Source organism: Vombatus ursinus, unplaced genomic scaffold (assembly GCF_900497805.2).
Source record: "Vombatus ursinus unplaced genomic scaffold, bare-nosed wombat genome assembly UNPS02001287.1, whole genome shotgun sequence".
NCBI lineage: Eukaryota > Metazoa > Chordata > Mammalia > Diprotodontia > Vombatidae > Vombatus > Vombatus ursinus.
In genome coordinates, this window is record NW_020941065.1 from 17,584,709 (window position 1) to 17,608,565 (window position 23,857).

Below are 23,857 nucleotides of genomic sequence, written 5' to 3' on the forward strand. Positions count from 1 at the left end.
TTTCTCCGCTATGCCACGCCCCACCCCCTCCTGGTCTCGCCATTCTCCACCGCTCTGGATGGAGGAGGAGGAACCAAGGGAACAAAGGCGCTCAGAGCGACAGCCACTTCGGCCACTCAGCGTCGAGTCCGGTCTGAAGCGCCGGCAAGACCCAACTTGCCACTGGCCGACCCTCCCCAAGGAGGCGGGACCCAACGGCGAAGCCCCGCCTCCGCCGGGCAGGGGCGGGAGAGGGGGAGGCCGAGCCAATAGGAGCTGGGCTCGGTTAGCCGCCAGCGCCTGAGGCCGCGGGCGGAGGGCGCGCGCCGAGCGGACTGGGTCAGGGCCCGAGCGCCCCGGGAGCGCGCGCGCGACCCCCTCCACTCGCTCGCGTGCCCGTTCGGCCGCGGTTCCTCCGAGGCGGGACGGAAGCGCCGGGAGCGGAACGTGGCGAAGCCTCAGGGCCTCCCGAGGGCCTGAGCACCCGCCTCCGGCCGCCGCCCGCCGCGGAAGGGGCCCGCCCCCGCCGCCCGGGCCCCGCGGGGTGGGCGGCCGGCCTGGGCCCCGGGTCCGGGGTCCGGGTACCCGAGGCCCGAGGCCGCGCGGCTCCGCGCAGGCGCCATGAGGCCTCCCGGCTCCGCGCAGGCGCCCTGGCGGCCCTGAGGCCTGGGCGGCCTGTGGGCTGAGCCGGGCCCGGGCCAGGCGGGGGCCGTCCCGAGCTGGGCCGGGGCCGGGGGCTCGCCATGGCCGGGGCCATCGCGTCCCGCATGAGCTTCAGCTCCCTCAAGAGGAAGCAGCCCAAGACGTTCACCGTGCGCATTGTCACTATGGACGCGGAGATGGAGTTCAACTGCGAGGTAATCCGTCCGTCAGTCAGTCAACAAGCACCGATTGAGCGCCTCGCGTGTACACAGCCCTAGCGAGAGAGCCCCGCCCGCTAGGGGGCGGGCCGTGGGGGCGCTGGCCACGTGTCCCTAGATAAGAAGCCCTGCGCGGCCGTCCTGGGCAGCCCCCACCTGCCCGTCTGTAAAATGGGCTTGCAGGGCAACCAAGCACCCGCTCTGCGCCTGGGCTGGGGGGGGGGGCACTGTAAGGGGTTCCCCGAACTCGAGGTGGGACGCTCGGACCCGGCCATTGTGGCTTGTTCGCCACGGAAACCACAAGGAGTTTGTGCCGCCGTCCTCGACTTCCTCATCTGTGAAATGGGGCCTATAGCAGCACCTGCCCCTAAGGGTGGTTGTGAAATCACTCCGCAGTCCTAGGTACTGGGTGCTGGTTGTTTTAGTCTGAACCACGCCAGATCGATAAGGCGATCGGCGGATCGATAAGAAGATCCGTGGATCGATAAGGCCGAGAGGAGCTCCTCTGCCCCTCTGCCCCCGGAAGGACTTGGAGCCTGGCCTTGTTGACTGAGGGACCCGCCTGCCTCTTGTCCACTGGCCGGGCCACCTCTGCTGTCCCGTCCTGTTGATTCTTGGTGTGCTCTCAGTGTCCAGTGTGACATCTGTGTGACATGTCCTTCCGTCAAATGGGACGAGTCCCTGGACTCAGGTGGTTAATTTGGGCAAATACACACAGACCCGTATACGGACATAAGTATAGATGTGTATCTAAGTATATGTGTGTATTGTGCAAGTGTATTTGCACTCATGTAAGTATACATGTATATTGGTGCGTATATACAGTATAATTATATATAATTATACATGGGTTTATATACATATTTGTAAACTTGTATACATAAGTATATCAATGTGTGTCCATTTATATAAGTATGTTGTTATTGTTAAGTCATTTCAGTCATGTGCAACTCTTCGTGACCCCATTGGGGCTTTTCTTGGCAGAGGTACTAGAATGGTTGGCCGTTTCCTTCTCCAGCTCATTTTACAGAAGAGAAAACTGAGGCAAACAGGATAAAGTGACTTGCCCAGGGTCACATAGCTAGGAAGTGTTTGAGGACAGATTTGAACTCAGGAAGAGGAGTCTTCTAGATTCAGCTCTGGTGCTCTATCTACTGTGCCACCTGGCTGCCCATATATAAGCATATATATGTATACATGTATATCCACATGCAAGTATATGTGTATAAGTGTAGATGTGTATATATATGTGCTGTGAATGTGTCTACGTTATGTGCATACTGGTGTAGGTATGTGTGGCAGGCAGCACCCTGGGATGGAAAGAGCGAGAGATCTGAGCCTCTGCTGCCTTGCTCCCCTGGATCGCTGAACAGTGCCTGGCCTCCTGGAGCTAACATTCATTCCATGAGAGATACAGATAAGGAAAGTCGAGGTATTTGGAGGGTTGGCGAGAACCTCAGTGACATCCAGACTGACCCATACAGGACAAGCGGTCACACTGTAGCACCCCTGGTAAGTGGCCAGGCCACCTCTGCTTGAAGACCTCCCCAGATGGGGACCCTGCTGCTCCTCTGGGGGAAAGAGAGGCAGCCTGTGGTGAGGAGAGCCCTGGCTGGAGCGTCAGAGGACCTGACTCTACTGCTTGTGACTTGTATGAAGGCACTTGGCCTTTCTGGGCCTCAGTTTCCTCCTCTGTTAAGAAAGAGAGAGAGGCAGGAGAGGGCTGGGACGGTGCATCCTGTTCTGGGCCTTGCTACTTGCTCAGAGTGCGTGCAGTGAAGCATCCAGAAAGGCCAGGTTATCCAGGGCTGGGAGGCCCTGAAGGAGTGGGGAGGGGGGTGTTTCGCTAGCTCAGTCAGGGTGGCTTGGGGAGTGAAAGAATGTAATAATGACACCCTTGGGGAGCTTTTAGGTCATCGAGGTGCTTTGCACTCACCCTCCTGGGCTGATTGGGTCACCTTCACTTTGTGCTGTTCGGCTAGATGACTGCAGGCTCAGGTGTGGCTGGAGGCTGGGTATTGGGGCCACACTGCCTCCTGACACCTCCAGCTAGAGGCCACCTCATCCAGCCTCTCCACTTTACGGTAAGGGGCGTGGCTTGTTTATAGTCACAGAACCAGTAAGTGTCAGAACTGGGACCAGAATCCAAGTCTTCCGATTGCCAAAGTCAGGGCTCTTTCTACTGTGCCATACTGCTCTGTGGAGCTGGAAGAGGCCTTAGTGGTGATCTGGTCCAAGCCCTTCCTTTTACACATGAGGAAACTGAGGCAAACAGGGTGAAGTGACTTGCCTTGGATTGAACAGCTAGTAAATGTACGAGGCTGACTTTGAACTTGGGTCTTTCAGCCTCCAGACCCAGCACTCTGTCCACTGTGCCCCCTACCTGCCATCCAGTAATGATAATAGTACCTACCTCCCCCGGGTTGTTGTGAAGACTAAATGAGATAATATTTGTGAACGGTTCTTAGCACAATGCTTGGCACATAGCACAATATAAATTAGCAATTATTCTTGTTAGCAGTATGGTTTTTTTTTTTGTAGCATGAAAGAGGATTGTTTGGCTCTGACTGGAAAATAGGGAATCAGCTTTTAATGGAGTGGGTCTGATGGCCTGGACCCAGTAGTCTTTGCAAAGGCCGAGGGAAGAGACCACGCACTTTACAAGGGTACAGGTCTTGTGTGTGATCTTCAGTGTCTCATTAGGATCATGTGAAGGTGCACTCTTTCCATAGGTGAACGCTGAATTTGGAAACTCATGTTAATGGGCTTGTTCATTACTATGTCCTGGGAGAAGCTGGCAGTCAAGTCAGCACACTTTTATTGAGTACCTCCTGCTTGCCAGGCACTGTGCCAAGCATGGGGGTTGCAAAGAAAGGCCAAAGAAGCCCTGCCCTCAAGGGACTCCCAGCATAATGGGGGAGATGACATGCAGTCAGCTATGGACAAACAAGCCGTAGACTGGGGTAAATTGGAGATAATCCCCTGAGGGCGGACAGCAGGTGATCCAGAAAGGCTTCTTAGAGAGGATGACATTTGAGCTGGGACAAGGATGCCCGAGAGGCCGAGATGCGGAGGGAGAACGTTCTAGGGATGGGAGGCAGCCAGTGAAATGTTTGGATTTGGGAGTGGAGTGTTGTGGGATCCCTGCGCAGCTGGGAGGGCTCTAGGAGGGGGGACCAGGTTGTGGAGGGTCCAAATGCCAAAGAGAGCACTTTGTATTTGGTCCTGGAGGTGGTGGGGATTCTCTGGAGTATGGTGAGTCAGGGGTGACATGGTGGCATCTGTTCTCCAGGAAGATCATTCTGGTGTCTGAATGGAGGATGGATTGGAGGGCATTGGAGGCAGGCAGCACCCCCAGCAGCTGCATCGAGGAGGGCAGGCCGGGCAGTATCTCAGGAGGGAATTCTCCTTTGTAGTTCATATCTTGAAGATGGGATGCCATACAGATAGAACATGAGTCATGCACCTCATTTGTCAGAAATTATTTAGGTGAAGCATTTTGGGAAAAAAATTTGACTCCTTGAAAGCGTCGTCTAAGTCTCTCTCTCCGACAGTTGCCTAACGTGGCACTTTCCATGTTGCAGTCAATGTATGTTCATTAATTGATCATAATCATGAAAACTTGATTTTAAAAGTGTGGTGAGAGGTTTTAGCCTAGAGTTGGACTGAGGTAAAGGGAAGAGGGGGTTTTTCAAATTAAACTTTTGTTTTCCTTCTACTAAATTCATGTTCGTGGTGCGGAAAGTTCTCCCTTCTCCACTCAGCCCACCGACCTGCCTGGCTTCCTTAAAGTCCCAACTAAGATTTCTTCTTCTACAGGAAGCCTTCCTCAACCTGCCCTCCACCCCACCTTAATTTTTGGGTCTTCCTCTATTAATTATTTCCTGTTTGTCCTTTATATAGCTTGCTTTGCTTTTTTTTTTTTGTTTTTGGTCCCCCCCCCCCCCCCCCCCCCGTTAGATTGTCAGCTCGACTGTCTTTTGCTTTTTTTGTATCCCCCATGCTTTGCACAGTGCCTGCAAGGTAGTAGGAACTTAATGAATGTTTATTGATTGATTGGAGGTAATCAGTGGTTCTCTGGCCTATTCCGGGGACGTGCAGGCTGGGTTAGGTATGAGCCTGGTGATGGATTGACTGTCTGTCTGTCTGTCTCCCTCCTGAGGCCCAGCCTAGCTAAGACAGGCCCAGCAGATTTGGCCCCAGAGCGCTAAGTTTTTTGGCCCTCTATACACTGGAAAATCATTTACTTAGTGGTGGCCAGGTTGCAGTCTCCTTCAGTGAAACTATCTCCACTCCTTGAAGTATTTGATCTTTGTCGTTGTGCACTCCCACAAGTACAGTTGACACCTGAAAGTGGAAAGAAAATATCGTCAATTATGGCAAAGGACATAGAGATATTAGGAAGGACCAAGAGCCATTCCCATTGACTGGCAAATCATGTGCAGCACCTTGTTTCTCAAAATGACTTAGCAGAATAACTGCCAGATTTGGGCATTTGGGGCAGAAGAGATCCAGCTGGGAGGGTGTGGGGCCACAAAACTGTCCTGTGTGGAAACTTGATAGTTATCTTCAGATATTAAAAGATTGTCTTGTGGAAGCCTCCAGAAGACAGAGTAAAAGCTGGTGAGAGGCACATAAAGGAAGCCCGTTGTGACTCAGTTCCAGTTCAAGAACCCATCGAAAGGTAGAAATGGGCTATTTCCAGAGATAATGATTTCCTTCTCTGTAGCTAGGAATCTGCTTATAGGGGTTGTTATGGAGGACCTTCTTGGCCCACATCTAAGTTGGAGTGAATGACCTCCAAAGGCTCTTAGAGTTTTTTAATTCTACGAGCAGAATGTTCTTTAAACAACTTGTTTTAGAGTAGTAGATTTCATTGAATCCAAGATTCTTAACCTGGCATCTGTAGGTAGATTTCTAGGGGTCCATGAACTTGGCCAGGAGTATTACACTTTTATTTCAGTAGAATGGGTTTCCTTTGTAATCCTGTGTATTGTATTTGATGCATTTGAAAACAGGATTCTGAGGAGGGTCTGCCAGAGAAGTCCAGAACTCTAAAAAAGATTCAGAACCCATGAATTAGACAGAAAGTGAGCTTCTGTGGTTTGACAAGTTGTCTCATCCTGAGATTTCTAGTGGAAATATGTGTTTGTAAAGCAGTGTTGAATGTCACTTTGAAAGCAGGTGGGTGGTGTGTGATAATAGAGGGTGGTCTGAAGCCGGGTGGCTTTTTGCTTGTTCTGCATTCCCAGAGCAAGGGGATAATTCAATGACATCATTGGCAGATGGACTTTGGACAGAAGGAATTCTCAGCTAGGTGAGGTTACGTTGAGGTGGCTTTCTAAGAAGGATTAGATTTCACAATGTGGGTAGTATATGATTCAGATGACTCGAAGCTAACAAGTTCATACTTTTACTGAAGAGAATTAGGGACCAGCCCTTCCACTTTCCGCAGCCTCCTGTTCTTCCTTGAATCACTTTGCACCCTTAGCTTGCCACTTTTGAGAAATTTTACATTTGAAAGAGTTGTTGTTTTGGTATTAGTCATTTTGAGAAATAAGGTGCTGCCCATAATTTTGCCAGTAAATGGGAATGGCCCTTCTTCAGAGTTTTTCTATAATAATTAATCAAGAAACACAGCTAACTTTTGAGAATTGTCCAAATTGAGTTTTACGAGATTCCCAAACTGCTTGTTCTGTTGCAGACAAAAGCCTGCTTTGGCAGGGTGGGTGGGCATTCCATCCCAAAGCAGATGCCACAGATCACACCTGCACATGAGACATTTTGCAAATGGGCAGAATCATCCAGGACTCCAGGAATTCTGAGTGTTAATAAGTAACTTAAGTTAAAGGAGTGTCAGGAGGTTTAAGTGCCTGGTTCACAGGGGCATAGCTAGTAAGTGGCAAATCCAGGATTTGAACCTCGACCTTCCAGATCTCTTGTTCTTTTTGGTACAAAATTCTGGTGTTTTCAATGAGGAGTTTAATAGCAAAATTCAAAAAACACTCTTGTAGAACTGTTGTCAGCTACTTTCCAGGAGGGCAGTGATTTTCTTTGGAATTGCTTTGTTCTAAGTTCTCCCCCATGGATACCTTTGGCAAGGCTTTAGGCTTTGCCTGAGAAGGAAGAAAGGAAATAGAGCTGGGGAAAGGAAGATCCATATGGTCCAGAGGTGGATGTTGGCAGCACTTGTCTTCATACTCCCTGGCACCTCCCTGCCTGTGCCCTTGCCCCCTGTGAGGGTGTCAGTCACCTCCAATTTATTAATCACTTACTATATGTCCAACACTGTGCTGACCCTGGAGGCTACAGAGAAAGGCAAAAACAGCCTCTGCCCTTGTAGTGGTGGAGATGTGGATGGCAGTAACTGTGCACCCGTGAGTGGAAGGTGAGCTCAGAGGAGGAGGCCCTCGGCCTTGGTCCTCTGCAGCCTCCCAGTGCTGTTGTGATCCTGGGGTTAGAAGTTTAGGTTGGAACGGACCCTAGAAGTCATCCAGCCAACCCCTCATTTTACAGATGAGAAACTTGGTGCCCTGAGAAGTGATAAGACTTGCCCAGAGTCACACAGCCAGGATCTGAACCCTGTTCTTCTCCCAGATGGACAACATCGCCGTAGTTTCTACTTTGTGCATGGAGTGAAGAAGGATCCAGGGTTCCAAGCTAGTCAGAGCTTGGTGTGAAGCTGTACTAGTTATAGGATGGCCTCCTATGACATGATGTGGAATCCTTCCCCTTGCCATGGCCCAAAGGCCAGGAGATCCTCTAGGCACAGCTCCAGTTATATACCTAACATTCCTTCCCCGTTCTTGTCTTTCCCTCTTTGTTGGTGTGTGTGTGTGTGTGTGTGTGTGTGTGTGTGTGTGTGCGCGCGCTGCCCTTTTCCTCCTGCTCTGGCCTTCCCCTCTGCTCTCTGAGACACCTCTTGATAAGCCATTTGGTGAGGCCTTCCTGTAAGTTTGCCAAGCTAAAGCACTCGATGCTTTTGGCATCGACTGGCTCATTTGGTTCTGTGAAGCCCTCGTATGTCCTGGTAGTGGGCCCCAATAAACACACACAGAAACAAGGAGGAAAGGGTAAGTACTGATAGAGAGAACATTTATTAAGTGGGTGAAAATGAGTCATGTCCAATCAGATAGTTTGGAGGATTCTAAATGCCAAACACAGCAGTTGTTATTTAATTCTAGAGGAAGTAAGGAGCTGGTGGGTTTGGGGAATGATGTGGTTAGAGTTGGGCTGGAGGAAAATCACTTTAGAGTGTGTGAGGCGGGTGGGTGGGTGGAGGAGACATTGGAGGGAAGGCTGCTGCAACAATCCAGGTGAGAGGTGATCATGGCTGTGGGAACTGAGAGATTTGATGGTGTTTTAGATCTTAATTCTGGAAGTCTCTATTGATGACATTCTGTTTGACAGTTTTGATGAGAGTTACACTCAGCTTTCTGAGTGTGACTAAGAGACTTTTGTGATTGGCAGCCAGCCTCTGCTCAATTGGTTTTATGTGCCATTTGCTTCATGAATTCAAGGGGATTATTCCCTTCCACAACACAGATTGCAGCCCTTCTGTCTTAATAGAGAACAACTTGAGAATTGCTGTAACTGAAATATTAATCACTCTGAGGCCTGTAGTGTACACTTTAGGATCTAAAGAGCATTTTTAATTTTTAAAACATTTATTTTTATTGACATTTTTAGTTATTCTCCCACATTCATTTGTGAAAGTATCTTTGTCTCCTCACCCAGTGAGCTTTCTCTTATAATGGTATTTAAAAAGAAAGAACAACATAGTGTTTCAGCAGAAGCAAGCACCATTGTGGATTCTGTCGAGGGAATTTGTCGTGTTCCACACTTGTATTCTCTTACCTTAGCAAACAAGATAATTGAAAGGTGAGGAAATTCTGTAAGGCCTCCTCTTCTTTCTGTCCTTTCCCTTCTTTCCCTTCCGTTTCCATTTTACTTCACAAAGAAGAATGAGGCTGTCACAGCTGAAGTCAGTCAGGCATTAAGTGCCTGTTTTGTGCCAGGCCAGGTGCTAATCAATGAGACTGCAATGGAAGTCAAAAACCAGTCCCTGCTCCCAAGGAGCTCATCGTCTAATGGGGAGAGACGCCACGAGAATGACTGTAGACACACAAGCTGTCTGTCTGTCTCTCTATCTATCATCTGTCTCTCCATCCCCTCCCCCCCACACGCATTGAAGTAATCAGCAGAGGGAAGGCACCAGCATGGCGGGTTATTGGGAAAGGCTTCTGGTAGGAGTTGGAATTGTAGCTGAGACTTGAAGGAAGCCAGGTGGCAGAAGTGAGGAGAGAGAGAGAGAGAGGAGTGTGGGGGTCAGCCAGTGAAAATGCCTGGAATCAGGGGATGGAGGAGCAGCCCGGAGGGCAGAGTGTGTGGAGGGGAGTGGGTCTAGGTCTCAGTCTCAAAAAAGGAAGGCATCAGGATTCAGAGGTGAGGGCAGGCAGTGCTTCAGAGTCCAAAGGATTGTTATTCAAAGGAGTTGCATGAGCACCTAGAGCAGTCTAAGGGAGCCTAGGCCAGAGTTTGTTTGCCCTTCATTCTCTTCCGTGTAGCCCAGCTAGGAAATAGGCTTAACAGCTTGGGTCTGTGTGGGGAATGTGGCTGTAGCTGGTTCAGGTGAATGGAGTATCAACTTTAATCAATCAGCAAACATTTATTAGGCACCTCCTATGTGCCAGGCACTTTGCTAAGCCCTGGGACTTTAGGAAGGGTCCTGATAGTCATTAATTCAACAGACTATTGAATTTCTGCTACAGATAGACGGATACACAGTGCATTGGGCTAGGTGCTCCCAAGGGATAGAAAGATTAACACAACCTGTCTTGCTCAGGAGCTTACAGTCTCGTAGAAGTGGTAAGACACATATAGAATATGTGTATAATGTAATATATGATACAAGATTTTTGAATACCTTCCACAGTCTGGCAGATAAAAAATTTGAACGTTGTTAGGTAATGGGGAGCCCCTGCAGATTTTTGAGCAGTGAAGTAATGGGATCAGATCTGTGTATTAGATTGGTTTGGCAGGAGTGGATACGTAAATTGGTTAGAAGGGGTAAAGAGATTAGATATGTGGAGGCCCTATTAAAGCCCTGGTACCAAGTGAAATGATAAGGCCTTACATTGGGAACACAGCGGGGACACAATTTTCTGATCCTTGAATTATCTTCCTTACCTTCTCTGTCCTTTCTCTCCAAAGTATCCATGTCTTTTCAACTTATCTGTGCATCTTAGTTCTTAGTGAGGGTCTGATCAATGTGGAATATAACAAGAGGCTACCTCTACTCTTTTTTAAAAAATTTAAAATTTTTATTGTTGTCTTTGGTTTTTGCATGACCTTCATTTCCAAATTCCATGCAATGAACCTTGAATTTCTTGTAATAACTTTTTAAAGAGGGAGAGAAAAAGCAGTTCAGTAGAACTAGACCCACACATTAACTGTCTGGTCATATATACTCGTGTCCCTGCCCCCTTTGGAATTCCTCGTGTTTCTTCCTTGTAGCCCAGTAGTGAATATTCGCTCACATTCACGCTCTGCGTTTGTCCAGCCGCTTCTCAGTTGATTGACGTCTCCTTTGTTTCTAGGGCTTTTCTGCAACAAAAAGAGCTCTTCCAAATGTGTTGGGTCTGGGAGGGCTTTGTGCCTTTGGCCTGCAGATCGTGTGTGCTGAGCTGAGCTGAGCAGAGGGGTTCCGAGGCCTTGTGTAGGCCGATGTCCTTTTCTGATTTTTGGCTCTGGCCTGTGGCTCACTGTCCCGTGTGATTTCCTTCCCATCCTGACCGCTCGGCTTTGCAGACTTCTCTTTCCACCTTCCATTGTCTTGGTCTCCACTCGTCACACTTCATGTTCCACTTCAGCTTGTCACATCACAGTTGTGCATTCTGCTCCAAGAACATTTCTGGGGCTTATTTATTTTTGGCTTCACAAATTAAAAGCTTTTGAAGGTCTTTGTTTGAAGAGTTTTAGAAACTCGAGTTAAGTTTTCTTCGGCTTGCTTATCTTCTTAACCAGCTGGTCATTCAGCCTTTCTGGAGTGTTAGAGGGGGATGATGTGTTCCTCCCTTCTGTCTCCCTAGCCTTGGCTAATTTAGATGACAAATTGTCATGTTCTAGAACATTGGTAGTGCTTAAGATTTATTAATAAGAAGAATGATGCATTCCTTTTTCAGAGAAAAATTTTGAATAGCCCTCTCCAGGACCACTAGGCGGAGATGGAGCACATCATTTTCTCAGGAACTCAGTCTTTTTTTTTTCTTCTCACTTTCAATACTTTTTTTCCCTCAATAGTCATTCACTTTAGACTTCAGTATTGACTCTGTAGAGATTTTGTGGGTGGTGGCCTGCCAACTTTACCTTGGTTGTTTTGATAGTTGATGTAGTAGTGGAGAGAACGCTGGACCAGGAACCTAAAAAAAGGTCTTCCAGGCCCCAACTCTATTAGCTAATGGCAGTGGGACCACAGCACTTATTATTATCCCCATTTTACAGATAAGCCTCAATTTTCTCATCTGTAAAATGGAAGTAAAACTCCTAGCTTATGTCATAGGATTATTGTGAGGATCTGATGGAACCACAGAATATCAGAGTTGGAAGGGACCTAAGAGGTCCTCTAGGCCAACTTACACCTGGACAGGAATCCCCTCTAACATTTTTAACAGCTTTCTCTTGAATTCCAGTGAAGAGGAGTGCGGGGCCACCCATTCCATTTTTGCCTCCTTGAAACTAAATTAAAAGGTTCTAAAGAGGCAGACTCCTTACCCAAAGAGGTGAATCTTGAGCCTGTGCTTGGAGATTGGCAGGAGGAAAGACCACTAAACACTTGGGGTTCTTGCTGAAGAGGAAGGAGCCAAGACGCTTGCTCTGAAGAGTAATAAAGTGGGTGCTGTGAGGCGAGAGATCATCTGGTAAAGGTTAGAGGAGTGGAGAATGGTGAGTCTTTGCTGAAGGAAACCGAGGCAGGCAGCTGTCTGGTGACCCTACACCGGGCATGTGAACAAGCCTTGGAAAATGAATGGCAGCCCCGTCTGCCGATCTGCTTACCTGCACATGACGATGCCAGGGAGTACAGAGAGAACACAGCCAAAAACAAGGAAGTTTTAAGCAAGATCTTACCACCATAGTTGGTATTTTCATCACTGTTGCTTATCAAAAGCAAAGGTTGCAGAGGAGAAAAGCAGATGGAAGAATGAATGGCTGATGAAAAAGATGGGTTTGAGAATGGGACTTGGATTTCTGGACCACATCTTTTTCAAAAAATAGATTTTTATTGATATATTTTGTTTTTACATTGGCTAGATTTCTCCCTGCCTCCTCATCGAGAGTCACCCTTTATGCCAAGATTTTTTAAAAAAGAAAAAGAGGAAGAAGAAGAGAAAAAAAATGAAGACATTGAAATAATGTGATGTTATATCCAGTGTCCCATGCTTGTAGACACCCCCCAGCCCTTCAGAGGAGAAGGGGAAGGAGTCTTTGAACGTCTCTTCTTTGAGTCCAAGATTGTTTTTATCATAGTAACATTCTATTTCATTCAGTTTGTTTGCTGTTTGTTTGCTAAACAGTTTGTTTAGCAATTCCCTAATCAATAAATATCTGCTTTGTTTCCTTTTTTTTTTTTTCGGCTATCACAAAAAGTGCTGCTATAAAATATTTTGGGGTTTGTGGAGCCTTTCTTTGTGTCATTGATGTCCTTGGGTTATGTGCCTAGCAGTGTAAACTCTGGGCCAAAGTTTATGGACCACATCGTTAGCATAGTTTCAAATTGCTTTCCAGAATGGTTGTACTAATTCATAGTTCTACCAACAATGCATTAGTGGGGTTGTCTTTCCACACTTCCTCTAACATTGACTATCCCTATCTTTTGTCATATTTGCCAATTTGCTGGATGTGAGGTAAAACCATGCATTTTTCTTATTATTTGTTTAATATTAATTGATGAAAAAAGGCAGGAACAAAGGGGGAATAACACTTCTAGACCTCAAACTATATTATGAAACATCAGTCAGCAAAATAATTTGGTATTGGTTAAAAAATAGCAAAGCAGACAGTGGAGAATCAGAAATAATGAAACTCAGTAATCCAATGTTTGAGAAATCCCAAAACATAAATTACTTAGGGAAGGACTCCCTGTTTGATAAAAATTGTTGGGAAAACTGGAAAGCGGACTGTTAGGAATTAGATTTAGACCAATATCTTCTACCTATCTTAACTCCACAATAAATTCAAAATGGATATACTGTCTGAATATTAAAGATCATACCATTAAAAAATTAGAAGAGGAGATCATGTGCCTTTCATAGATGTGAGTAGGAGATGAATTCTTGAGGAGATCATGTGCCTTTCATAGATGTGAGTAGGAGATGAATTCTTGACCAAAGAAAGGGTAGAGGCAAAGAAAGAAGATAAAATAGATAATTTTGATTATGTGAAATTGAAAAAGTTTTGCACTTAGGAGAAGAAGGAAAGTGGTTGACTGAGGAAAAAAAAGATCTGTGTATCAAATTTATTGGATAAAGGTTTGGTATCCAAGATAATACAGACAACTGTGCTAAGTGCTTTACAAATATTATTTCATTTGTAACATGGGCTAGTAAGAATTTATTTGCCTGAAGTCTTACAAATCTAATCAAAGGGGCTTCAAATTGAAAGGGGGTGGCTGCCTCTTTACATTTATATTCCCCAGGCTAGATGCCATGGAGAGCAGCTACGGTGTGGCAAGAATTTCGATTGAGACATCCAAAATAGGCAGTGGCCAAACAAATCTAAGAAAGGATTGGATGACAAAACTAATGGCCTTAGATGTCCGTCTGTGGATGTACAGAGCGTGGGTGATGAGTCAGCTGAACTGGAGACCCGAATGTGATTGGAAAAGATGTGGGCATGTCAGGGGATTCTGTTCCCAACTTGAGTTAACAGTGTGGTCGTGGAAAGCTGCTGTGGCGCTCCGCGATGCTGGGCGAGAGAGACAAGAATTCTGGAGTGTCCTAGGAGGGCCCATCGTGCTCAGAGCAAATAGGAAGGACGTCCAGGTGACCACCATCATCGTCACCCTCCCACCTCGTGCTGGAGGCTCGTCCAGACATGCAGATACAGAAGGTCCTGGACAGATGTCCCCTTGTTTGATTTTCTCTGTGGAGGGGAAGGGCGGTGCTGTTGGTCTCTTCGTTTAAATTGCAGCTTCGCCCAGGTTCCCTCCAGTCAGTATATGGGTTAATGTACATTCATGATCACATTAATGTCTAAACATATAGGTAAGCAGTGGCTTTCACAGTGGGGTATCCTCAAAGGAGGCGAATGTAAGTTCCTCGAGGTCTGCCGCTCTTTTTCATTTTGTCTTTTGCTCTCTTCCTCACCCAGAGCCGCTTACCTCAGGAACACACGACAGCTGCTCCTTGAATTGAATTGACTGTCTCTAGGAGGGCAGCTGGAAGATCTAAGGCCTAGAGTCTGGGCCATTTTGAGAATTGGTTGGAGACACTAGGGACATTTAGCTTGGAAAAAGAAAAGACTTGTTGGGGAGGAAAGGCAGCATCCTAGTTTTCTTCAGGTATTTGAAGGGCTGTCAAATGGAAGAGGGAAGAGACTTGCTCTGCTTGCACCAGAGGACAGAAGCAGGAACCTTGGGGGGGAGCTGGAGTTGCAAAGAAGCTAATAGACTGGTTGTTGGGAAAAACTTCCTAATGGTGAGAGCTTTCCAAAAGTGGACTAGGTTGCCTTGGGAGATACTGGATTCTCTTTCCTTGGAGGGCTTCAACATTATCCCCCTTCTCCAACTTCTCAATGTATTTCTGTTCTGTATCATCACCATCCTTCTAGTCAGCTAGATGAGATGTCTAGGTGGTGCAGTGAATAGAGCCGTGGAGTCAGGGGGACTTGAGTTCAAATCCAGCCTCAGATACTTACTAGCTGTGTGACCCTGGGCAAGTCACTTCACCTTAGTCTGCCTCAGTTTCCCCAATTGAAAAAGGAATAATAATAACAGCACCTACCTCTCTGGACTGTTGTGAGGATCAAATGAGATAGTATTTGTAAAAAAGTGCTTAGCACAGTGCCTGGCACATAAGAGGTGCTATATAAATGCTTATCTCCTCCTCCATCTGAGATAGTCTCAGCTCTTCAGTCTCCTCCTTTCCCCCCCCCCCCCCCCCCCCCCCCCCCGCCCCAGTCAGTTGCCAAGCTCTAGAGAGTAAGGTAAGCTTCTGGAGGGCAAAGAGGGTCTGTTTCAATTTTGTCTTTGTATCCCCAGTTAACAAGTAAGCATTTATTAAGTGCCTACTATGTGCCAGGCACATACGGAGATACAAAGGAAGGCAAAAAGCATTCCCCACGGTGTGACAGACTAGATTTAGCATCATTCCCCAGCACCTGTACCTTGTACTGTAGAAAGTACTTAAAGTGTTTGTGGATTGATTGATAGATACTGTGAACCTTTGATTCTCCTGGCACTTTGAACACTCCAGTCTTTTATTTCAGTCCCAGAGACAAAGTTTTTTGCCTTTTTTTTTAAAGGGTTTTTCTAAGAAGGAAAAGGAAAGGATGTTGTTGTTCAATCATGTCTGACTCTTTGTGACCCCATTTGAGGTTTTTTTGGCAAAGATATGGGAGTGTTTTGCCATTTCCTTCTCCAACTCTTTTTTCAGATGAGGAACTGAGGCAAACAGGATTAAGTGACTTGCCCAGGGTCACATAGACACATAGACACATAGACACTATTGTGTCTGTGACTAAATATGGATTCAGGTCCTCCTGACTCCAGGCCCAGCACTCTATCCACTGTGCCAACTAGCTGTCCTTGAAGCAGGAGGATAGACAGAACCATTTCTATCAGTGCCTAAATCTGGATCTTTTTTGCTTTTTCAGAACTGGTGTCCTTTCTCACCCCTCCCACTAAGTTGAGTTTATTCCAGGTGCCGTGCTTATTGGCAGAACTAGAAAAGAAAAATCAGCTGGAAACACTTCACTGTGCATCAGTTCTTATAAGTCTTCTCAGGTTTTTCTGAAACCATCCCTTTCATCATTTTTCACAACTTGTTCAGCCTTTCCCCAGTTGATGGTATCCCTTCAAAATCCCATTTTTTGCCACCTCTAAAAGAGCTATAAATATTTTTGCATATCCTTAGAGTTTGTTTTACTTGTGACTAATTCCTCCTTTAGTCTGTCCTCTCTCTGTCTCTAATTCCTCCTTCTCTCTTCTCCCTTTTCGCTCCTGTTTTCCCTGTTGAGTTAAATGTATTTCTGTACCCAACTGTGAGTGCGTCTGTGTGTGTGTATGTATGTGTGTATTCTTCCTTCCTTTGACCAGTTCAGGTGAGAGTGAGCTTCAAGTGTCCGTCAATCTCCCCTGCCCCCTCCTCCTTTTTTGGATAAATGTCTGCTTCTGCACCTTGCATTTGTGAGATAATTTTCCTTAACCTTCCTTTCTTTTCCCTGTATTGTGTATTCCTCTTCCCCTCTCTTCCCATTCTTCTTTTAAGATTAAGACACAACAGAACTACATCCAGACTTTATCTGATTAGACTTCCTCTGTGACCCTTGATGATGATAGCATCTGGATAGCAGCCATCATTTTCCCATACTGAATTTACACAGTCTATCCTTGGTTAGTCCTTTAACATTGGGCTTGCCTTTTTATGTTTCTCTTCACTCCTCTGTTTGAACTTAAGAGTTTCTACCCAGCTCCCATCTTTTTACCAGGAATGCTTGGAAGTCCTCTCTTTCATTAAAGGCCCTGTAGCATTACACTCAGCCTTTGCTGGGTAAGTTATTCTTGGCTGTAAGCCTGTATCCTTTGCCTTCTGGAACATCATATTCCAAGTTCTCTGCTCCTTCATAGGAGCTTAGTGGCTCCTTACTAGTGGCTATTTAGTGGATCATGCAACATTTTGACTGTGGGGCTTTGGTGCTTGAATTCTTTCTTTTTGGCTGTTTGCAGTGGGTTTTTTTTAAAATGTGGAAACTCTGGATTTTGATTCTAATGTTCTTGGGAGTTTTCATTTGAGTGTTTCTTTCCCGAGGTGACCAATGAATTCTTTCTATTTCTGCTTTGCCCTCTGGTTCTAAGAGGTCTTGGAAGTTTTTCTTTTGAAATTTTTTGGAAAATTATATCTAGAATCCTTTTTTTTTCCTTTTCTTTTTTTTAGGCAATTGGGGTTAAGTGACTTGCCCAGGGTCACACAGGTAGTAAGTGTCAAGTGTTTGGTCTGAGGCCAAATTTGAACCCAGGTCCTCCTGACTTCAGGGCCAACACTCTCTCCACTGCACCACCTAGCTGCCCCTAGAATCCTTTCTTGGTCATGGTTTTCAGGTAATCCAAAGATCTTCAAATATTCTTCTCCTTGATCTATTCTTCAGGTCAGTTGTTTTTGCTATGAGATACCTTATGTTTTCTTCTTTCTTTTTTTTTTCCCCCAGTCTTTTGACTTTGCTTTAATATTTCTTGTTGTCTTAAGGAGTCAGCTTCTGTTTGATCCATCCTAATTTGCAGAGAGTTTGCTGCTTGGTTAGTGTTTTATACCTCTTATGCCAAGCCTTTGATTCCCTTTCCAGTTCTTTCTTCCATAGCTCTTATTTCTCTTCCAGATTTTTCATCTAGCAGTCTGATTTCACTGACAAAAGCATTTTTAGTTCTTTTTTTTTTAAACTCATTTACTCTCTTCCAGGGATTTTAGTTAAATTTGTGTCCACGCTATGTTTTTCTTTGAGATTTTGTTTGGAGGTGTTTGAAATCATTCTCTCCTTCTGGATTTGTGCCTTGAGCATTTGTGCCTTGGAATCCTTTTTTTGTTTGCTCATTCTTTCAGCCTCCTTCCTGACTTCAGGCTTGCTGTTAGGGCTGGGCTCTGCTGTACTCCTGGAAGGAAGGTCTGGCCTGGTCCCTGTCACTGCTTTCTTGACGTATTGAGTGTGGATCTCAAGATCAGTTCAGGCTGGGGACCTGTAAGCTTTCATGCTCCCGAAGTGACCTGATCCAGGGCAAAGTCTGAGGTTTCCTTCCTGGTCTAAGCTTTGCAAGTTCCCAATCTGGGTTTAGTCAGCAGCAGTAGACTGCTGCTGGATTCAGCCATTATCAGCCAGCCGGGGAGCCCTGCTGGTTCTGGGGAGCAGAACTGCAGGCTCCCCTTTGGCCTGGGATTCCTGCCCTGGGTATTCCTCTGCAGACTTCAGATTGGACTGGAAGTTGGATCTGACACCCTGCTCTGCCCCTGGGGTCAGAGTCACTGTTGCTGTTTGCTTCTGAGCTTGTTCCTCCAGCTTAGGGCCAGGCTTGGGTGCAGGTCCCTTCTCACAGTCCACTCTGAAGCTATGACCCCAGTGTCTGTGTAGTAAGTTCCTGCACCCTGTGATGCCTTCAGATGAGTCTGAGACCTCCTCCTGCCCTGATGTACAGCCTCTCCCTGGATGGTCTGCTCCCTCTAGTCTCTTTAGGCACACCTGGACTGGAAAAATGATTCATTGTGACTTTCTCTTGGATTTTCCCATCAGGCTTTGGTCTGCTGCATTTCTGTTTCTATTTGGAGGAGTGGGGAGCTTGTTGTACTGCTTCCTGGTGCTCTGACATCTTAGCTCCCTACATTAGGTTTGTAAACCATTTTAAACACCTATCTCCTTTCCTCCAACAGCTCTGTGAAGAAGGCATTCGATTTCTCATCTCTTCTATTTTACAGGTGAGAAGTCTCTAAGGCCCAGAGAAGTTAAACTATTTGTCCATGGTCTCATAGCTTGTAGGTCTTGAAAGTGGATTCAGACCCAGCCCTCTGGACTCCCAAGTTCAGGGTCCTTCTGACCATAAATTTTGTGTTGTCCCTCTGCCTACACCAGGCTCTTCCGCAGCTCAGATTTATCTCCTCATTGTTCAGCATTCATCCTCCATGCATTCTAGTTGCCTAGAACACCTTGCTCCCTCATCTCTGACTGTTGAAATCCTACCTAGTTCATATATCGTTCCTCTCTAAAGTTTTTCTTTATCCCTAGCTTTTTGTACATCTCTCATGTCCCTAGGGTCTTTATTTTATTATTGTTGTCTTGTGTGTTTTGTTTTTTCCTTTGTGAATTAGAAACTTTAGAAAGGTAAGAAGAACTCTGACTCCTCTCCCCCCTACACAGTAGATATTTATTATAAATTTAGTCAATTAATTTGTCATTAGTGTTCTCATCAACATATCTCACCATGAAACTTAGTTAAAACGTAAAGAAGGGAAGGGAAAAAACCCAACCCAACTTTGAGGTTTAACAATGTCTTTGTAGGACATTGTCTACTTTTAGGCCTTGGAACCTGGGCTCATTTGCATGAGGAAAATAAGGTATGTCTAATGTTCCGGGAGCTCTTTGAAGAAAGGCACTTTTAAATGCAAATTACTATTTTTAAAATGCCCAGAGCAAAAACAGTTAGTCAGTGAAATAACATTTCATCAGGTTTCACATTTCTTTCCCAGTTTCAGTGGACTAACTGTTAGGTGTTTGAAGTTTGGCCTTGCTTCTGACTGCCTGGAATTGATTATTGCTTATTTATAGCTATATCCAGAATTATTCTCAGTAATCCAAATATTCATAATTATTTGATAATTATTAAATGTCATCAATGTAGAAGGTACTACAAAATTCGTGTTCTGCAGAGTGAAATCACTTTGTTAGCTTGGAAGACTCATTATTATACAATCAACTTTTGATCAGAGGAGATACATGAAACATGATAATATAGCCTAAATAAAGGGAAAGACTGTAAAAATACATGTCAGTTAGGCTCAAGATGCTTGTTAGGATACTTAATCTTCTAAAGAATGAATCTAAAATGAATTCTTTTTGTTTTATTTTTATTTAATCTTTTTATTATAAACCTATAAATGGTCAAATGAGGAATAAAAACTAAAAGTTATAAAATTCAATCTGAGTACATCATGACAAAAGAAATCTTTGTAAATTTTAACAAACTAATTATTTTCTGATCTCTTTTCTATATACTTATAAAGTTTTGCTGCTGTTATTTTTTATATAGTTGTAGTCAGTATGTATTTTCATTCTGTTTTCTTCATTGTAAATTGCTTTGAATGTCTCTCTGTTTCTTTGTCAGCTTCTTGGTTATTTTTTTATGACGTAATAATATTCCATTATATGAGTATACCACAGTTATTCAGCCATTTCCCCAATAGTTGGACATATAACTTGTTGCTAGTTTTTCACTATTACAAATAAAACAGCAGTAAATATTTTTTACCAATAGGCTTCTCTAGTTTTCTTTTTAACAACATCTTTGGGATCATTGAAAGTGCTGAGCCTCTGCTCTATCTCATTGTTTTATTGCCCAGCTCTCCTTGTGGCGCTTTATGACTTCAGCTCTGGAGTACCAGGGAGCTGGGAAGAATCAGAGTTGCATTTGTCACAGAGGGCATTAGAAAGATCCATGATGGTAATAAAGAGGCTGGAGTCTATTATTCATTTTAATTAAATATTTTATTAAAAATTATCGGTTTACCCTCGCATAACTAATTCCTTTTGCTTAGTAATTCTTGACATATAAAATTAATTTTAACCCATGACGGATCAGAACAATGTTTAGTCACTCCCTCTGAGGCTTCTCCAGGGCTCTTTAGTTCTGCGTTATTGCTCTGCATTATTTCATAAAGAATGTTTCCAGATTTCTTTGTACTCTCACACTATTCAGTCTTACTTGCATTATAGTGCAATAATAATTATATGAGGTAGCTCAAAAGAAATGTGAGATGCGCAAATTTAGAGAATCCACCCCAAATGTTCATGTGGGCTATTTGTGCCTGATCTGTGGTAGAGCCTTCTGAGCTCATAATGGTCTGATCAGTTGCAGTCGGACACCCTGTAACTTGACTCAAACATAGTGATGTCATTTTGGTCCTCTTCCAGAACGAAGGACAACTACCATACCGTGCCATGATCATTATGTTCTTATATTAATGTAAACTAATGTGTTTTTATCTACTCTCCATTTTTTTTTATCCTGTAATTGTTTTAGAGCTGTAGAGTACTAGAATATTCAGGCTTAAGAGGTTAGTGTGTACTGTATTGCTAGAGATTACTCAGCTGTGGACTAACCTAGAAGGCTTTTGGAGTCTTGTTCAATTCTGAGAGTCTGTGATTCTATAAATTAATGGAGTTTTAAAAAATTGATTAAGGCTTTTAATGTACTCTTGAAAATATGTCCCACAAAGCTGTAACTATGTAGATTCAGAAGGAGACTGTACAAATTGTTGCTATTTTGTTAAGATTTGTTGGTTTTTTGGGAAGACTTATATGAATTGATGCAAAGTGAAGTGAACAGAACCAGGAGAACATTGTACACAGTAATAGTAACATTGTAGTGATGATCAACTGTGATAGACTTAGCTGCTATAATCAATACATTTATCCAAGACAGCTCCAAAGGGCTCATGATGAAAAATGCTATTCACCTGCAGAGAGAGAACTGATGAATCTTGAATGCAAATTGAAGCATACTTTTTTCACTTTATTTTTCTTGCTTTTTTTTTTGCAACATAGTTAATATGGAAATATGTTTTGTATGACTTCACATGTATAATTGATATCAAGTTGCTTTCTCCATGGGTGGGGGGAGAGGGGGAGAGTATTTGGAATTCAGAGTTTCAAGAAAGAATACTAATAAATAACTAAATAAAAATTGATTATTTTTTAAAAAAATACAAATATAAGCAATTTTTGGGGGGATTTGACCCATTTTCTTCTTTGGGGATTTAACCCATATTTTGTTTTTGTATTTGTTTAGTATTGGAATTTTAAGAAATAGAATTTGAGATATCAGTTCTTAGTCTCAGATATTTTCATTTCAAACATTTCTAGGGTTAGGCAACTAGAGTGCTCAAAGTCTTGGACTCCATTCCACATGAGGACCAATTGTAGGAATTGGGAATACTTAGCCTGGAGAAGAAAAGGCTAAGGGGGAACATGATATGATAGTTGTTTTCGAGTTCTTTGGCCTCAGAGGGCACGGACTGGGAGCAGTGGGTAGAATATGCAAGTTTAAGTTTGATATGAGGAAACATCTCCCAACAAGTAGAGCGATCCAAAATGGAATAGGCTTCCTGGGGAGGTAGTCTGTCAGTCAGTGAGCATTTATCAAGCACCTACTGTGTGCCAGGCACTGTGCTAAGTGCTGGGGATGCAAAAAGAAAGGATAGTGCCTGCCCTCCAGGAGCTCACACAGTCTAATGGAGTAGGTAACAGGCAAACAGATATATACAGACAGACTATATATAGGATAAATAAGAAATAAATACCAGAGGGAAGACATTAGAATTAAGAGAGAACTGGAAAGGCTTCTTGTAGAAGGTAGGATTTTAGCTGGGACTTGAAAGGAGCCAGGGAAGCCAGAAGGTGGAGATGAGCAGGGAAAGCATTCCAGGGATGAGGCACAACCAGGAGAATTCCTGGGGCTGTGAGATGGAGAGATGGAGGGTCTTATCCATGGAACAGCAAGGAAGTCAGTGTCATTTGATCAAAGAATATATGGGGGGAAGGTAAGGTATAAGAAGACTGAAAAAGATATAAGGGGTCTTGGTTATGAAGGGCTTTGAACACCATGCAGAGGATTGTGCATTTGATGATTGGGAGCCACTGGTGTTTATGGAGTTGGGGGATGGTGACTGTGACATGGTTAAATCTACACTTTTAGAAAAGTACTTTGGTGGCTGAATGGAGGATGGACTACAGTAGGGAGAAACTGGAGGCAGGCAGGTCCCCCGGCAGACTATTGTAATAGTCCAGATGTGAGGTGATGAGGGCCTGCACTAAGGGGGTGGTAATGTCAGGAGAGAAGGGGTGTATCCCAGAGAAGTCACAAAGGTGAAAATGGTGGGCCTTGCCCACAGCTTGGATCTGGGGGATGAGAGATACGGAGGAGTTGAGAATGATTCCTGGGTTGGGAGCCCAAGGGACTGGGAGGTTGGTGGTGCCCTTGACAATAATAGAAAAATTTGGAAGCAGGGGACAGTTCAAGGAAAAGATAATGAGCTCCATTTTGGACGTGTTGAGTTGAAGAGGTCTACGGAACATCTAGTTTGAGATGTCAGAAAGGCAGTTGGAGGTGAGAGATTGGAGGTCAGCAGAGAGGTTAGGGCTAAATGGTTAGATTTGAGAAACCTCATCATATAGAGATGATAATAAACTTGTGGGAGTTGGTGAGATCACCAAGTGTAGTGACTAGAGGGAGAAGAAAAGAGCCCAGGAACACCCAGAGTTGGTAGCTTCTCTTGTTTTCCAGTTTATTGATTTCTACTCTGATTTTGATAATCTTGCCTTTTTTGCTTTCCTTTGATGTATTGCCTTTTCTTTAAATGTAAAACCAATTCATTGAGCTCCTTTTTTTCTTTCTTGTTAATATAGGCATTGAGTGATATTTAGAGGCTCCTTAGTATGCCTTTGGCCTGCATCTTATACCTTTTCTGTCTTCTTCCAGTGAAGTCTAACTGATTCTTTGTCATAGTATAGAAATGATACTGGGTTCTTGAAGATTGTGCTAGGGGAGCTCCACGGTAGCTGCTGAATGTGTGTGTGTGTGTGCATGGCTGAACAGAGCTGGGCTTAGAAAAGGAGGAAAAGAAGAGGTTGGACTAGTTCACATTTAGCAAATGGCGAAGCACTTTCAGTGATCCCAACTTACTTCCTGTCACCAATAAATGAGTATTCTTCTAACGACACTATGATTGAGGAAGCTGTGGAAGCCCAGCAGGCAGAGAGTCTCAGGCATAGGGGACGGCAGTGAAAAGGTCAGGCATTAGGAGATGGAGTGTTACGTGCGAGTAACAGCAAGGAGGCTGGTGTCGTGGGATCACAGAATATGTGCCTGGAAAGGCAGGAGGGGGCCAGGTGATGAAGGTCACGTCACAGTCTGGAGCCAACCGATCTCTAGCCTAATCTCACTGTGCTTACCTCTGCCTACTCCATGCTCCTTCCCAGTGTGACCTGCCCTGGTTCTGTGTTTTCCCACCTCTGGACCATAATTGCATCTATTCCTGATGCTTGGG

General features: G+C 44.7%; 1 protein-coding gene across 3 annotated transcripts in view; it reads left to right on the top strand.

Annotated features, from left to right (window-relative positions):
* The first annotated feature begins 699 nt into the window (after positions 1–699).
* The window catches only part of NF2 (neurofibromin 2), a 128,494-nt gene continuing 105,336 nt past the window's right edge, over positions 700–23,857 (top strand). For all 3 annotated transcript variants that reach the window (XM_027863517.1, XM_027863507.1, XM_027863524.1), the window contains exon 1: positions 700–836. In XM_027863517.1, the coding sequence (XP_027719318.1) occupies positions 723–836 (114 nt within the window). In that variant the 5' untranslated portion in view covers positions 700–722. The remainder of the gene's footprint in view (positions 837–23,857) is intronic.